The 16,685-nt window shown below is 43.9% G+C and overlaps 2 protein-coding genes across 2 annotated transcripts in view; one reads left to right on the forward strand and one right to left on the reverse strand.

Moving 5' to 3' along the window:
- Positions 1–1,152: 1,152 nt before the first annotated feature.
- LOC146519429 (ras-related protein Rab-35) lies at positions 1,153–11,278 on the forward strand. The gene is made up of 7 exons (XM_085156001.1): positions 1,153–1,317; positions 2,755–3,498; positions 5,729–5,779; positions 7,077–7,200; positions 7,310–7,434; positions 9,053–9,177; positions 9,602–11,278. Exons 2-7 carry the CDS (start codon positions 3,444–3,446, stop codon positions 9,749–9,751), a joined length of 630 nt encoding a protein of 209 aa, XP_085012127.1. The 5' UTR covers positions 1,153–1,317; positions 2,755–3,443; the 3' UTR covers positions 9,752–11,278.
- anapc2 (anaphase promoting complex subunit 2) overlaps positions 10,069–16,685 on the reverse strand; it is a 16,916-nt gene continuing 10,299 nt past the window's right edge. Inside the window, exons 13-14 of the mRNA XM_085155995.1 lie at positions 16,614–16,685; positions 10,069–12,649 (exon numbers count right to left, since the gene is read on the reverse strand). The exon at positions 16,614–16,685 is cut by the window's right edge and continues 170 nt beyond it. Coding sequence (XP_085012121.1) covers positions 12,440–12,649; positions 16,614–16,685 — 282 coding nt within the window. The 3' untranslated portion in view covers positions 10,069–12,439. The remainder of the gene's footprint in view (positions 12,650–16,613) is intronic.

Genomic DNA, 16,685 nt, shown 5'->3' on the forward strand with positions numbered 1-16,685 from the left:
GTGTTTCTCACTACTTTAACGTCACACACGACACAGACAAGTTCTGATTCTGAGCTTCAAATATTTTGGTTAAATTCAAACTGTGAATTTTAGTTTTGGTTACACTTATTTAGCGTTCACTCTTTACTGATCACAGAGGGACAGCTCATTAACAGCATGTCATTTCAGTGGACTTGCTTTTTGCATTTTTGTGTCTTTGTAGTTTTATTATGTCCTTTTTACTCACCCTACGTCCTTTTAATTTGACCTTTTTGTCTGATGGGTTTGAGCCTCTTTCAAGACTCCTTTCAGTAATTTTTGTTGCTTTGGGGTCATTTTAAAGTGTCATAGTGACCATTTTGCATCTCTGTTTTTCACCTTTGATTGTACGTTATTTGTCTTTCTGCATTGATTTTATTATTCATTTACTTCTCTCTGTCTCTCTCTTTTTAATTTTTCTTAATTTTACCCTTTCAAAGATAAATCAGCATTACTACCCATGTTTTAACTTTAACAAATAAATCTGTGTTATTAAGTTATTACTGTGAAATTATTGTTATTATTATTGTAACTATGTTCCCACTGTAGAAAATGAACAATTCATTATACTGAATGGTTCATTTGTAACAGGGGAAACGGTAAGAAGGCTGTAAAACCTATGATGATTCAGACTCATGAGTCTTTCCAAGTTTTTTTAATTGTAATATTTTGTAAAACCTTCCAAGATTCAAGAATCTTTATTTGTCACATCCATAGTTATACGAGTACAACACGCAGTGACATGTGTCCTGACATGCTCCTTGGCTGTGCAGAAAGAGAGAGAACATTATGCACATTGAATAGTGAATATATACAGGAGGACATATGCAGCAAGTAAGTGAATTATGTTCATTAAATGCATGAAATAAAATAGACAATGTGGAAATTTTAAATTGAGAATCTGAAAAAGTAGTCAGTGGGGGCCAGATTGGACCCTTTTGTGGGGCAGATCTGTTTCCCCCAGTCGTATGCTGGACGCCCCTGGCTTGTTTCCTTATATGTTAGGGTACATGGGTAAAGATGATTTGATTAGATATTAAAAAACGAAAGAAAGAGCAGCTCTAATACTCGGTGTCGGTGTGCACTTTGCGGTTGAAGAGTGCAGGGTTTTCCCACATGACCATGAACGCAGCGTCAGATGATGAGAGTGGGTCATCAGCTGCAGTCAGTCAGGTGTGGTCGGCGGGGAGACGGTCCGACCGTCGGAGCGGCGAGCCAGCGGAATCAACGGGCACAAGTCAGAGTGTAGCACCGGTCTGTGAGCATGACCCACCGGCCAAGCACCGCACCATGACCACAGTAAGTTCGTTTTTTAAATAAACGGCGGGGGGTTGAAAGTTTCTCCGAGCACTGAAGTTTCCCGACGTCTTGGCAGGCCAGCGTCGGGCCCGGACACCGTCACTCCAGGCTGGATGAACAAATCTGGAAGTTTAAACGTTTTCTTGCTAGTCTGCAGCGGTACATCCAGTACCAAATACACATTTAGCCTTTTAACGAGCGATCATTGCTTTCTTTTTTATTTACACCCGTTGAATTAACGTAAATATTTATTTATTCACCAGTTTTGTCCCGTTTGTGCCTTAACAGGTCGGCGGTTTGGCCGTTAAAACCATCGAGCTCTGAACAAAACTACAGTTTAACGTCAGCACTGTGTTATTTTATTTGTGCCGTATTGAAGCACGTCCCTGATTCATTTTTACAATGTTTACACAAGTGACTCTAAGTCTTGGATTGGCATAGTTTGATTTCATTTGACGAAAAATGAATATATTTCGCGTGGAGTCAGGCGTGTCGTTCCACCAAAAGCTACAAACGCTCGCGCAATAAGAGACTTTCGAACGTGTTGTCATAGCAGCGGGTCAGAAACTGCCAGTAAAGGCCATTAAAGATTTGTAAAGCTGAATCAGTGACGTGAGGCCATCCACAGACCAATAGCCATCTCTTCTAATGTTTGATGGAATTATCTGCCAAACTGCTTCAAAAATCTAAGCGAAAACATCAGTTTTCTACGCCCAAGCGTTTTAAACCCGAGTCACACAGATTTGGGACTTCTTTGCTCCAACGTTATCTATTATACTTCAATTCGGCATGTATAGACACACAAGGTTGCACGTAATTTATACTTTTATTCAATAATGTGCTGTGCCTTACATGGTTGTTGAAGTCTAGTTAAAGGAGCCAGTCCGTTACTTTAAATGTAGGTTTATTTTTCTTTATTGAATCACATGTACATTTGGGGGTTTGATGTGAGCCGAATCAAAGACGATCGGTCCAAGACTTTCCGGAGTGAGTAGTTTTATTGTTAAAGGCATCGATTCTGCCGCCATATTACGAACACTTAAATGTGCGTTTGTTGGAGTGGAGATTGGCGTCGCTCTACTCACGACAGAACAGCGTCCTGGGGCTGGATTAGCTCGCATTAGCGAAGTCCAGCCTTTCCTGTTTTCACGGAAAGCGAACCCAGCAGTAGCCAGCTCAGCTCCACTGTTTTACCTGAAGAATTTAGAAAAACAATAAAATCTGGACGATGGCCGTCAGTGAGCGGCTGTTATTGCTAACACAGATAAGGCACTGTACGGGGGTGGATAAAGCAGGAATAGGAAGTTATATTTAGTGACTCAGCTGCTGTTTGAGTAACAGGCAGGGAGTTAAGGCGGGACACAGCAAGCAAAAAGTTGTGAAGTCTGATGTGATTTGTCTGACTTCTCATTACCTTTTCTCCTTGTCTTTGTTTAGCTCCTTTTGGTGAACCCTCCTCTTGCAATGAAACAGGGAACGGGTGACTTTTTAGCCAACCACCAGAGGAACCGAAGGGATTGAGTCAAAGAAACCTCTGCAGATGTAACCGCTGCTGTTAAAAAGAGGAACATCTTAGTTTCTTTCAAGTGCAACAACCAAAAAAAAGAGAGTTTGGGGGGAGGAATTCTGAGGAGAAGGGCAGTAACTGGATTTATGATCAGCACCACCACAAAATGCCAAATGTGTCTATCCTGGAGCCGTACATGTGAAGACTGAGCATCCAGAGGAGTGCTGGAGCTGCACTGACACAACTGTGGAGGAGTTGTTGGAAATCCCCCACAGGAGTGTCGCTGGGTGGAACTGGAAGTAAGGTGGAACCACGGCGCCGGCCCTCGCCGTCAATCACATCATAAATGCAGAGCTCTGGAGAAGTGGCACCTACTCTGCCGGCTGCTGCGGTTTCGCTTTTAAAACGATGTGAACATCAGAACTGAAACTATAGTGTAACTGGAAATGTCCTCGCGCCCAAAGGGGAATCGAACCTGTGATTTCTGGACAAACTCTTGAGGTGGTCAGCGTTTGGAGGCGGAACAAGGCGAGCGCCGCATGTGCACTTGGAGGGAAGGAAGCTCACCTTCCTCCTATGAAACTGGTTTTACTTGGAAATCCAAAACAAGGCCATCCAAATGGCAGGGAAAGACTACAATCATCTATTTAAGCTGCTCATCATCGGAGACTCCAGTTAGTACATTTTAACTTGTTTACATCTTTCTGCAGTCAAAGCTTTTCTTTTCTTAATGGAGCCCTGCAAGAAACAGATGTGTGAACAGACACAGCAAATTTAGGCTGCTGTCTCTGTGGGCCAGTAGAACCATAGTAAACCTATTAATAGGAACGTTTCCATACTGATGAACTGGTGAGGTCTTACTGGTCGAAATCACATCCCTGTCCTGGCTTCCAGTTTGTTTCACAATTGGTTTTAACTGATTTTTGCCGATCACCTGGTCTGGTTTTCACCTGTATGTGAAAGAAGCTTGACTGAATGAATCTCAGAGGTGTTGGGTTGTAGCCCTCAGGACCCTCACAGACTCACTGCCTTCTTACTGCCTGCTTTTATAGACTTGCTTTAAAGAGGACCTGTGCTCATTCCCAGCTCCATGTGCTTGTCCTTGCAGTTAGAGTAGCTTTATGTGATTTAAAGTTAAAATTAATCTTTGTTTTCTATTATATTATGCACAGTTCATACAGATTAATCCTGAGCTCATGCCAGCCCAGATGCAAGGCTGGATTAAGGACTAAACATTTATTTATTTATTTATTTATTTATAGCGCCATCATTTTATTTCTCGACGCAACTAAAGCAGCTTTGCATGATTCACAGTTCAAAATAATCCTCCCTTAAATCATACTGAGCCTTGCTGCGGCCCTTCAGTTTGTCCTCTGACTGAAACAAGCTGTTTAAACCCCGCCCCCTTTAAAATCAGTTTTCTTGTGATTGGCTGCCCTGTTTGAGCTTTGGGTGGGTGGAGCTTTCCAGATTAGAGAGATCGCCTCTTTATGACATCATACAGATCCAAGAGCAGAAAAAACTGTGAAACCGAGCAGTCGGGGATCATGTTGTTGTCTTATCTCCTAATGTGCTACAATGTCTCAGATATGAAACGTAGATAGATGTCAGACGTCACAGCTCGGGAATTGGACTCGGCTGTGGTGGGCGTGTCTGATCCGTGTGGGAACGTTTCTGTGTGTTTTGGCTGCAGATTAGGTCCCATGAGGGGCGGAGCACAGCTTGTAGTTTAAAAGGTCATCGATAAAATAAAGAGTCCAGGACTGGGGTGGTGTGATATATCTGAAACCAGTAAGAGTGACTGAGTACCGAAATAAAAATAATGATAATTAAACTTTAACATTTCATGAATCCAGATGTTGTTTGGATTCAGCACAAAGTCTGAGTTCAGACGCTGCAAAGCATGCTGGGATGCCAGCACCGCAGGCCTCAGCAGAGCCTGGTTTTGTGTTGGGAGTGCGTTCCCAGGAAAACTCGTTTAATGTCCCTTTCTCAGCACGAGAACAAGAAAACAAACTGCCTCCCAGCTCGTAGTAAAACAAAGATGAGCTCCATAAAACAAACAGACCTGATCCTCTGCTTTAGAGAGAGCAGGCTCCAGTTATTGATCGAATGTTGTCGTGTCAGGGCTTCTGGTGTCAGGCCTCCTGCAGGAGGTGCTGAGTCACTGTCGGTCACCTTCCTCCCTGCAGGAACTTATTTTAGAGCAGTGGGTGGATTTCATCGCTGCACATGAGACGCGTGCCTGGATGGAAACACGGTTTCAGGAAGCTGCTGCGAGTTTCCAGTTTTCAGCTCGACATAGTTCTCGTGCCTTTAGTTGGCAGAGCTGTTTCTGTGAGGAGTAACGCCGTCACGTTTATCGTCCATCTGTTTGAGGCGCAGCAGGCAGAGGCTTTAGTTCCTGATAAACGAGCTCCATCTCCGAGCCTGCTGAACGAGTCTAGTCCAGTCTTGTTTTGGAAAACCGCTGAAATGACTGAACCAAGCAGTGATTTTTCTTTTTTTTCTCCAGCTTCTGGAATCTGATTTTGATAGACACCACAAGTGTCAGCTGCAAACATCCAGCAGATGCAGGACTTGTTTTTACAGGCGTGTAATCTTTAACACTTTAATGCTCTGAGAAAACTGGAACTTTCCCATCGATTTCTCCGTTTAGTCCGACGTCTTTCTGCTTCATCGCCTCTCCTCTGTCAGCTTTTTCTCTTCAGATGCTTTTCTCACACGTCCAGTGCGAGTTCAACCTTTGTCCTATTTTGTGTTGTTTCACTTTCCTCATCTCGCCTCCTCCCATCTGTGTGTTTTGCTGGTATGTGGCTGTCACTAAAGTTACAGTGTCTAAACATGATAGACTTTACTCAAACAGATATTAATCTCGTCCCTCTGATCTTTTCCCCCCTGTAGATGTGGGAAAAAGCAGCCTCCTGCTCCGCTTCGCAGACAACTCCTTCTCAGGTGAGTCGGTTACATGAAAGGTGATACCTGCTCACACTAAACACACAGACTCCAGTTATAGGCCGAGAATTAAAAGCATTTTATCAGGAGGAGTCATCTTATCTCCAGGAGTCATACGAGTTGTCCTAACACGTCAGGAGCTGCAGGAGAGGCAGATCTATATCATCAAACGTTTAAATGCTTCATCCATTTCCTCTGAACGGTCTCGTGTGCTCGCACCCAAGTGTCCAACGATAACTGCACTGCTTTAGGAATATTAATAACCTGTGTCAGCATTTTGAATCCACTCTGGGGCGTGGGTACACAGGATGTGGAACAGAAGCAGAAAGTTGCTGAACTGAAAGCCGACGTGAAGCTACAGTAAAGTGTCTGATGATGCTGTAAAGTCGAGTTTGATCCCAGCAGAGGAAGTGACTGCGTCAGGCAACAAGAGTCCAACGTTTATTTGCAGTTTTTTATTTGCTGATCGTTTCAGGTGTTGGAGAAATGTGGTCGTTGAATGTGTTATGAAGCGCTAGCAGCAGCTTTCACACTCAGGCTGGTTTACCGAGTGTGACGGCGCCGTGGAACACGCGTCTCACGGTCGATTAAAGCGCGTCACTGGACGGTTTGTCTGGTCCTGACGGGACTGACCAAAAGTTCTCATGACAGCTGGAGGACGGAGCCAGAAACACGGCTCAGTTTTTTCTTGCTGGAATCACAAACGTGTAAGCTGGAGTGATGGCGGTGGTGGTTCAGTGGGCTGTAGCTGCGCCACAGATGGTCAGTGTGACGGCCAGCTGTGGTGACGGCCAGCTGTGGTGACGGCCAGCTGTGATCCCGTCTGAGAAACCGTTTTGGAGCCTCGGCCACGTTTCTGCAGTCTGTGGGGAAATATCGAGGTTTTCTAGCAGAGATTTTCCCACATACGGCTGGAACGGCTCTCCGTGTCTCAGCCGCTCAGCGGGAATCAAATATAGTTCTCGAAGGCGGGGAGAGGATGTGAACGGGTGGGGCGGGTGGAACTGAGCCAGGCGCTCCTGACAGGACGCCAAAACATCTGAAGTGGTGGAGTTGGTGCGTGAGAGGGGAGGGGGGGTTAACAAGGGCCTGCAGATGCAACAGCAGGAGACACACACACACACCTACACACACCTACACACAGTTACACACAGTTACACACAGTTACACACACACACACACACAGTTAACTTTAAACCGACTCCACACAGGCGTGCACAGTGTGTCTGCACTTGCGTTGCTGTGCAGTACGTCTGCCTCACTCTGGCTTTTCTTTTTCCTCTCGTGTCTCGTGCAGGCAGCTACATCACCACCATCGGCGTGGACTTTAAGATCCGGACGGTGGATATCGACGGGGAGCGGGTGAAGCTGCAGATCTGGGACACGGCGGGGCAGGAGAGGTTTCGAACCATCACCTCAACGTAATGATCTCTGAAACTTTCTCCCCTGAGTTTCTTTGAATGGCTGCGTGCAGCGCACTGCAGCGTCATCGCTGAGGTCATCAGTTTATTCCGCTTCACGTGTCCCCAGGTACTACAGAAACACCCACGGCGTCATCATCGTTTACGACGTGACAAATCCAGAGTCGTTCGTAAATGTTAAGAGGTGGCTGAATGAAATCTCCCAGAACTGTGACAACGTCTGCAAGATCCTGGGTAGGTCGACCGTCAACTCGTCCTGAATATCAGTGTTTCAGTGTGAACTCTGACCCGCTCACAGGTGTGCTGAAGCTGCCGAGAGGCTCCGTCTGCTTCCAGGTGACGTACAGTTTGTTAACGATGCAGCTGCATTCACTCAGCTCCATTATCCACTTTAATGTCCACACTTGGAAAATTGAGTTTGGATATGTTTTAAAGTCCACATGGTGCAGTCAGCTCGAACTCTGGTCCAATCTTTTATTTATTATGATGTCATGCAGGCAGATCTCTGGTGAGGAGAGCCTCTTTCCCCTCACCAACAGTTTATAAAATTCCTGATGGTGAGACGTGCCGTCCTGAGTCTTCATAAACACTTTTGTCCTTTTGTAGATCTGTGTTTATTAAGACAAACTGTTGTTGTTGCACTCGTGTTATCAGATGATTTCTCAGGTTCAGTAAACGTGAAGTTTGACTAGTAATTTTAAACAGGAAGGTTATTGTGCAGGTCTGACTCTGGGGAGGTGAATCAGGTTTGACACTTAAAGATGCTTTGGTTCATTTCAGACCTGCAGCATCAGTTATTATCAGTGTTGGGGAGTAACGGAATACATGTGCCGCCGTTACGTATTTAAAATACAAAATATGAGTAACTGTATTCCGTTACAGTTACCGTTTAAAAAGGTGGTATTTAGAATACAGTTACTTTGTTGAAATAAATGGATTACACGGCGGTACTTCCCTGTTTCATATTGTGGCGGGTCAGGACTGTTTGGGTTTTGTTTGACAGCTACGTTCTGTTGTTCCAGGGCAGCGTTACGGTTGCCATGGTTACAGGGTGACGCTCTCTCTGCGTGTTTCCTGGGTGAGAGAGGCCTTGTTGTTGTTGTTGTGCTAAGCTAATAGGCAGAATGCTACAGGTATAGCTCTAAAGAATGTAGCATCATGGGCAGTGTAGTCCGTGCTGCAGGGAGAATGGACTGCCATACCCGTTATGTGTCTGTGAGCGAGGGAGGGAGAAAAAGGAAAAGTACGAGCTGTCATCGAGCAGAAACGGGAGCTGGAAGCATGTAAATATAATAATAACCACTGCAGCCAAGAAGAGAGCCTGACGAGCCCAGCTGTAAGTAAGCTATTAAGACTCGACTGTACACCGTGTTCGTGTTTTCCTCTGAAACAATAAGTTCTGTTGGAGCAGCCTTTCAACGCCTCTCTCTGTCTCTGCTAGCAAAGTTGACCCAGACAACAAAGTAAAGCTAGTTTTCAGCTACGAGCCGACACAGAACCCACCGTATTAGCCAGAGGTCCCTTTACTACGGTTCGGAGCCGCGGACCTTCAGTAACAGTAATAAATCACAGCAATAGTACATTCATGTAGTTGTAAACAGCATGATAATATATTAAGTAATCCAAAGTATTCAGAATACGTTACAGAATACATTTTGGGGCATGTAATCTGTAATCTGTAATGGAATACATTTTAAAAGTAACCTTCCCAACACTGGTTATTAATATCTTATTTTACATATCAGCAGCAGATAATTCTGCATGCTGCGTTTTTTATGATGCATTTGAGTCTCACGCTGGTTGGGGACGTCTGCAGGAAGAGTTTACAGATGGATTTTCCTTCTTTCCTCAGTGGGGAACAAGAATGACGACCCTTCCAAGAAGCAGGTGGATGCCCAGGATGCTTTGCGTTTTGGGGAGTCGGTGGGTGTCCGTGTCTTCGAGACGAGTGCCAAAGAGAACATAAATGTTGAAGAGGTGAAGCTTTAAATGATTAACATCCTCTGATTTAAAATGATTTTTTTGGTGTGCATTTGTCCCATTAAAAGGTCCAAAGCCTTTGTTCCTAATGTTTTGTCTGTAAGGTTGGTATTGAAATGACAGGCAGGTAAATTAGAGCGTGGTGTAGTTCTCAGTGTGACCTGATGGGGGCAGTGTTCTTTCACTGCTGTCAGTGTCTCATAATGATGGAAAGCTCAGACTACTCGTGTTTTAATAACCGAGACTAAAGTCACATGTGACTGTGCTTCCTGTTGTTACTATCATGAGTATTTGCTTTATTATTTTTAAAATGTCTTCAGTGACACGAACAGTTTCATGTTTCGCTGCTGTTTGAGGGTCGGGGATTGGGACACGGCGCCGCGTTACATAATCCTGAAGTCTGTGTTTCTGCTCTGCTCAGATGTTCATGGCCTTCACCCTCATGGTGCTCCGGGCCAAGAAGGAGAGCCAGAACAGAGTGGAGAGGGAGCGGGAACGGGAGAAGGACACGGTGAACATCAACGCCCAGCGAGACCGAGACCGCAGGAAGAGGGGGAAGAAATGCTGCTGAGACGCCGCTTCTGCCCACAGCATTCGGCTGAGACTGAACTCTGTGCCTTCGAGGCCGTCTCTCACTGCAGATATGAATGTGTGGAGCTACAGCACAGCAGGCTGTAGCTCTCGCTGTGCCTGAGGGTCTACAGTCGGCCAGCACTGAATGCAAGTAGCAGCCAGGAGGTCACATGACCTAAAGGATCATTCTGGTGTTTATGCTTTTTTTATTTTCTAACCAGACCGCAGGTTTCATGTGTGTTGGACTGAAGCTAAAGAGCGACTAATGTGCAGGTTGGTTTGTGGATGCTAACCAGAAGAAACATTTTGTGTAACGTTTATTCAAACGAGTGGATTCCTGAGCTCGCCTTAAATGACTCGTTTCAGTCTGAGCTGCGCTGGTTTATGAGGTGTGTGATCATCAGCTTAATCAGCACCTGTAACACTGTCTCATTCAAGTTACACCACAAAAATGACGTTGGTCTGAGCCTCTTGAGCTTCTATCCCGGCTTTTTCTTCACTATCGACGACAGATTAGTTTTCAAACACTTCAGTCGGCAGGAAACAAACCTGGTTTCATCATTAAAACAGATTCTTTTATGACTCATCTCTCCAAAGACACAATTCAGTTCATGGTCACATGTAGCCAAAGAACTTTCCACCAACATGGCACCGATGCTTGAGCTCTAGAGTGACCAGTCAAACACGTTCCACCTTTTTGGCGTGAAACGTGTTTGATTGGGCACTGCGTCAGTCAAGAATGCGTCCTGATTGGTGGAAAACCCTGAGATTTGGTCACATGTCGAGTCTGTGCTCCCACCACAGCTGCACAGCGCTTTAGGCTGAATCAGTTTTTATGTTAAAGTGCTCCGATTCTGCTCGTTCCCTCCATGTTTTTGGATTAAAGCAGCTTTGCATGATTACTCACTTATCTCGTGCTAGGCTTGTTTCAGACAGGCTTCATCCTGTCTGAAACAAGCCGATAGCTTCTCCCCTGTTAAGTCAGTTTTTCTCCGGTTGGCTCATCAGCAGGTTTTGAAAGTGGGAAATTAATGACCTTGCGACCTTTCACAATGACAGGTTCTAGTTGTGTCGGTTTCACTGAAGATGAAGTCAAACTGCAGGGATTTGTTTCTATTTTGTTCTGTTACCTTCTGTGACACGTGGGAGATGAAAGCCATATCACGCTCCACGTCTTTAGTCGCCAGTTCTCATGTTAGTGGAAAAAAGGGAGAAACACTGAGAAACTCTACATCTGTATTTGCAGTGAACTAACACATGCAAACACAAACACCAGCATGGTCCTTTAACTTTGGTCTTAAACCACTGTTTAGTTTTTTTCTTAATACAGAACATGTATTTAACCAGTGAAAGGGAGCTGTTTGTTCAATTGTGACATTAACGTGTGTGATGAGTACAAACTGTCTGCATGCCTTATTTCAGTCTGAATGAGGCCAGTAATCCCAGCCTACAGAACGTAAACATGTTTTAATGTAAATCTGATGCCAAGCAAATGTGTCCAAATACAATAAAAGCAATAAATTCAGTGATTCTGTGCAGTGATGACATGTATGCAGTGATGTCCTAGAATTTCACTTACCTTTATTATAGTGACCTCACAGCAGCCATGTTTTTGGTCAGGTGATGTCATTAAAATGCCCCAAAAGGCTCCAACAGTACAAACACGGCTCAGAGGTCCAGCTCAGGTGAGGCGGAGCAGACAGTCACCTGTGCCACGCCCCTAACAATGCAAACTTTAAACAGGTGAGTTATAAAAACATCGTCCCCTGTACACAAATACACATACCACTATAACATTTACAACAAATACAATGTCCCACACCAACATGTGTAAAATATACAATAACAGATCAAATTAAGAGTACATTAAAAACAATCACACTGAGTAAAAGAGTTATTCTTTCGTTCCTTTAACACAGACTTAAACTCTCCCGAGGTAACCAGTCCTGATCATTTCAGTTCCTTCTGCAGATTTTTCCAGGAAGCAGGGGCAGCGTGTTTAAAAGCCCTTTTCCCCAATTCTGTTCTGATTTTTGGGACAATCAGTTATGAAGGGGGAATTATCTACAGAGACCAGTTTGTGTGTCAGACGCTTTTATTACTGCTGTAAAGCTTTAACATGGAGACTGACTCACTGCTGGAGTCTCTGCTGGACATTAAAGGAACTGCAGGTGTTGGTGTTTCTTTGTTGTCGAGGAGTGTGTGTTCCCGCTGTTGCAGCTGCAGGCCCTTCCTCTCGTGGTTTGCAAAATAAACTCTTGTTTTCATCTCACAGAGAGAACCAGGAGAGGCTGAAATGTTTGCTCTATACTTTGGGAAGAACTGCAGCTGTTAGAAAAGAAAGGCACAGATGAAAGTGGTTTTGAAATGATTCTTTTTATTAACCAGTTTTACACATCAGTGTTCACCAAAAACATTTACATTTATCTCCAGGTGCAGCATCAAATCTATCCGTACTGTGCTTAACAAAGGAGTGGAAGTGCTTTTATTTTGAAAAAACAAACACTGCTTTTCCTTCTTTTTTTAAATCCACGCTGCTTTCACATCATATGGAAAAATCCAGGAAATTTAAGTTAGAATTGTTCCATATTTACTCCATGAGCCCTTTCAGTAAAAATCCCTCAGAGAGCAAAACAAACGCTGGAATCTTCCACATATCCCGACGCACTTGAACGCAGCACAGTCATCAGTTGGATTTGGGCAGCCTGTAGACGTTGCCGGACATTATGAGCTGATGGTCCCTGACCTTCCTCTGCAGGAACGCCTCCAGCTCGTTCACGTCCATCTCCGTGACGACGGGTCCCGTGGCGACAAACATCCGCAGCATGGTGTGTATGCGTTCCAGTGTCATGGTGTCCAGGTTGGTGAGCATGGCCTGGACGTAGACCCAGAACAGCTGCAGAGACAGAGACCCAGTGTGCTGTAAGAGCTTAAGACTTAACTACAACTAGCTGATACTTGTCAGCCTGAAGCGCTCGTTTGAGCTGCTTCCCCAGCAGAGAGGTGACGCGATTCACAAAGCACTGAACCCCTACGGCCCACAAGAGGTGAGCTGTCCACAGCTGTGCCTCAATGGCTAAGATCCCGGCTCTCAGGCGCTCTCCCATGAAAGACCTCCTTAGGAGACCCAAGCAGGGGTGAGTTACCCTCCTGGGATCATGCGGATGCACCAAGTCGTTCACCACAATAAGCTCGTGATTTATGGAGCCTGTGATAGTTAAAATAACCGTGACCAGTAATCCTAAAACACCGACTGTCATTCATTATTAAGTGATTTTATAACACGATTGAAAGAAGCGGCACATCATCAGGTGCCAGGTTTCAATTCAATTCAATTCAATTCAATTTTATTTATATAGCGCCAAATCACAACAAATGTCGCCTCAAGGCGCTTCATAGATACAGAGAAAAGCCCAACAATCATATGACCCCCTATGAGCAAGCACTTTGGCGACAGTGGGAAGGAAAAACTCCCTTTTAACAGGAAGAAACCTCCGGCAGAACCAGGCTCAGGGAGGGGCGGCCATCTGCTGCGACCGGTTGGGGTGAGAGAAGGAAGACAGGATAAAGACATGCTGTGGAAGAGAGACAGAGATTAATAACAGATACGATTCAATACAGAGAGGTCTGTTAACACATAGTGAGTGAGAAAGGTGACTGGAAAGGAAAAACTCAATGCATCATGGGAATCCCCCGGCAGCCTACATCTATTGCAGCATAACTAAGGGAGGATTCAGGGTCACCTGGTCCAGCCCTAACTATATGCTTTAGCAAAAAGGAAGGTTTTAAGCCTAATCTTAAAAGTAGAGATAGTGTCTGTCTCCTGAATCCAAACTGGAAGCTGGTTCCACAGAAGAGGGGCCTGAAAACTGAAGGCTCTCCCTCCCATTCTACTTTTAAATACTCTAGGAACAACAAGTAGGCCTGCAGAGCGGGAGCGAAGTGCTCTAATAGGGTGATATGGTACTACAAGGTCATTAAGATAAGATGGGGCCTGATTATTTAAGACCTTGTATGTGAGGAGCAGGATTTTGAATTCAATTCTGGATTTAACAGGAAGCCAATGAAGGGAAGCCAAAACAGGAGAAATATGCTCTCTCCTTCTAGTCCCTGTCAGTACTCTTGCTGCAGCATTTTGGATTAACTGAAGGCTTTTCAGTGAGATTTTTGGACATCCTGATAATAATGAATTGCAGTAGTCCAGCCTGGAAGTAATAAATGCATGAACTAGTTTTTCAGCGTCACTCTGAGACAGGATATTTCTAATTTTAGAGATGTTGCGCAAATGGAAGAACGCAGTCTTACATATTTGTTTAATATGTGCGTTGAAGAACATATCCTGGTCAAAAATGACTCCAAGGTTCCTCACAGTGTTACTGGAGGCCAAGGTAATGCCATCCAGAGTAAGAATCTGGTTAGATACCATATTTCTAAGCTTTTCAGCGCCGAGTACAATGACCTCAGTTTTATCTGAGTTAAGAAGCAGAAAGTTAGTGGCCATCCAAGTCTTTATGTCTTTAAGACATTCCTGCAGTTTAACTAATTGGTGTGTGTTATCTGGCTTCATGGACAGATAGAGCTGGGTGTCATCTGCATAGCAGTGAAAATGTATGCTATGTCTTCTAATGATGCTGCCTAGGGGAAGCATGTATAATGTAAACAGAATTGGTCCTAGCACCGAACCCTGTGGAACTCCATAATTAACCTCAGTGTGTGAAGAGGACTCTCCATTTACATGCACAAATTGGAGTCTATTAGATAGATATGATACAAACCACTGCAGTGCAATACCTGTAATACCTACAGCATGTTCTAATCGCTCTAATAGAATATTATGGTCAACAGTATCGAATGCTGCACTAAGGTCAAGAAGGACAAGCACAGAGATGAGTCCACTGTCAGAGGCCATAAGAAGATCATTTGTAACCTTCAATAAAGCTGTTTCTGTGCTGTGATGAACTCTGAAACCTGACTGAAACTCTTCAAATAAACCATTCCTCTGCAGATGATCTGTTAGCTGTTTGACAACTACTCTTTCAAGGATTTTTGATATGAAAGGAAGGTTGGAGATTGGCCTATAATTAGCTAAGACTGCTGGGTCTAGAGATGGCTTTTTGAGTAAAGGTTTAACTGCAGCCACCTTGAAGGCCTGTGGTACATAGCCGATTATTAGAGATAGGTTGATCATATATAAGATCGAAGAATTAATCAATGGCAGGACTTCTTTGAGCAGTTTTGTAGGAATGGGGTCTAAAAGACACGTTGATGGTTTGGAGGAAGTAATTATTGAAGTTAACTCAGAAAGATCGATTGGAAAAAAAGAGTCTAACTTAACATCAATGGTACTAAGAGTAGCTGTAGATAATATTACATCTGTGGGATGATTATTGGTAATTTTTTCTCTAATGATAAAAATTTTATTTGTGAAGAAGTTCATGAAGTCATCACTAGTTAATGTTAAAGGGATGGTTGGCTCAACAGAGCTCTGACTTTTTGTCAGCCTGGCTACAGTGCTGAAGAGAAACCTGGGGTTGTTCTTATTTTCTTCAATCAGTGATGAGTAGTAAGCTGTTCTGGCTTTGCGGAGGGCTTTCTTATAAAGCAACAAACTATTTCTCCAGGCTAAATGATGATCCTCTAAATTTGTGACACGCCATTTCCTCTCCAGATTACGAGTCATCTGCTTTAGGGTACGTGTTTGAGAATTATACCACGGGGTCAGGTACTTCTGATTAGAGACCTTAGTTTTCACTGGAGCTACAGTATCCAGAGTCGTACGTAGTGAGGAGGTGAAATTATTAACAAGATAATCGACCTCTGTTGGGGTAGCGTTCAGATAGCTGCTCTGCTCTGTGTTGGTACAGGGCATTGACGATGATAACAGTGGCTGGATTATATTCTTAAACTTAGTTACAGCGCTTTCAGAAAGACATCTACTTTGATAAAGTCCACTCTCCACTGCTGCGTAATCAATTATTGTAAAAGTAAATGTTATCAAGAAATGATCAGACAGGAGAGGGTTTTCAGGAAACACTGTTAAATGTTCAGTTTCTATGCCATATGTTAAAACAAGATCTAGAGTGTGATTAAAGTGGTGGGTGGGTTCTTTTACATTTTGAGAGAAACCAATTGAGTCTAACAACAGATTAAATGCCATGTTGAGGCTGTCATTTTTAGCATCTACATGGATGTTAAAATCACCCACAATAATTATTTTATCTGAGCTCAGAACTAAATTAGATATAAAGTCTGAGAAATCAGACAGAAACTCTGTGTAAGGCCCAGGTGGACGATAGATGATAACAAGTAAGACTGGTTTCTGAGTTTCACAGCTGGGGTGGACAATGCTAAGCATCAGGCTTTCAAATGAATTAAAAGTCTGTCTTGGTCTTTCATTAATTAATAGACTGGTGTGAAAAATTGCTGCCACACCGCCCCCTCGACCTGTGCTTCGAGATTTCTGGTAGTTAGAATGACTCGGGGGTGTTGATTCATTTAAACTAACATAATCATCCTGCTGCAACCAGGTTTCTGTAAGGCAGAGTAAATCAATTTGTTGATCAATTATTAAGTCATGTACTAACAGAGACTTGGAGGAGAGAGACCTAATATTTAATAATCCACATTTCACTGTTTTACTCTTTGGTTCAGATGTGGATACTGTATTGTTCTTTCTTTGTGATTGTTTAAGTTGTTTGTTGCTGGTTTTTAGTTTGTTTTTTGTCTTTTTGGAAGCAGACACAGTCTCTATGGAGATGGGTTTTTGGGGGGGTAGCAGGAGGAGAGAAGCTGCAGAGAGGTTTCAAATATTTAAAGTAACTAAGTAAATAACCCTGAAACAGCAGGACGTGTGTGCGTACCTGCAGCTTCTCCTCCCTCTGCTCGGACTGCGTGGCGGTGTTGGAGTCCCTCTCCTCGTCGCTGTCGATCAG

This window comes from Neolamprologus multifasciatus, chromosome 4 (genome assembly GCF_963576455.1).
Source record: "Neolamprologus multifasciatus chromosome 4, fNeoMul1.2, whole genome shotgun sequence".
NCBI classification, from domain to species: Eukaryota; Metazoa; Chordata; class Actinopteri; order Cichliformes; family Cichlidae; genus Neolamprologus; species Neolamprologus multifasciatus.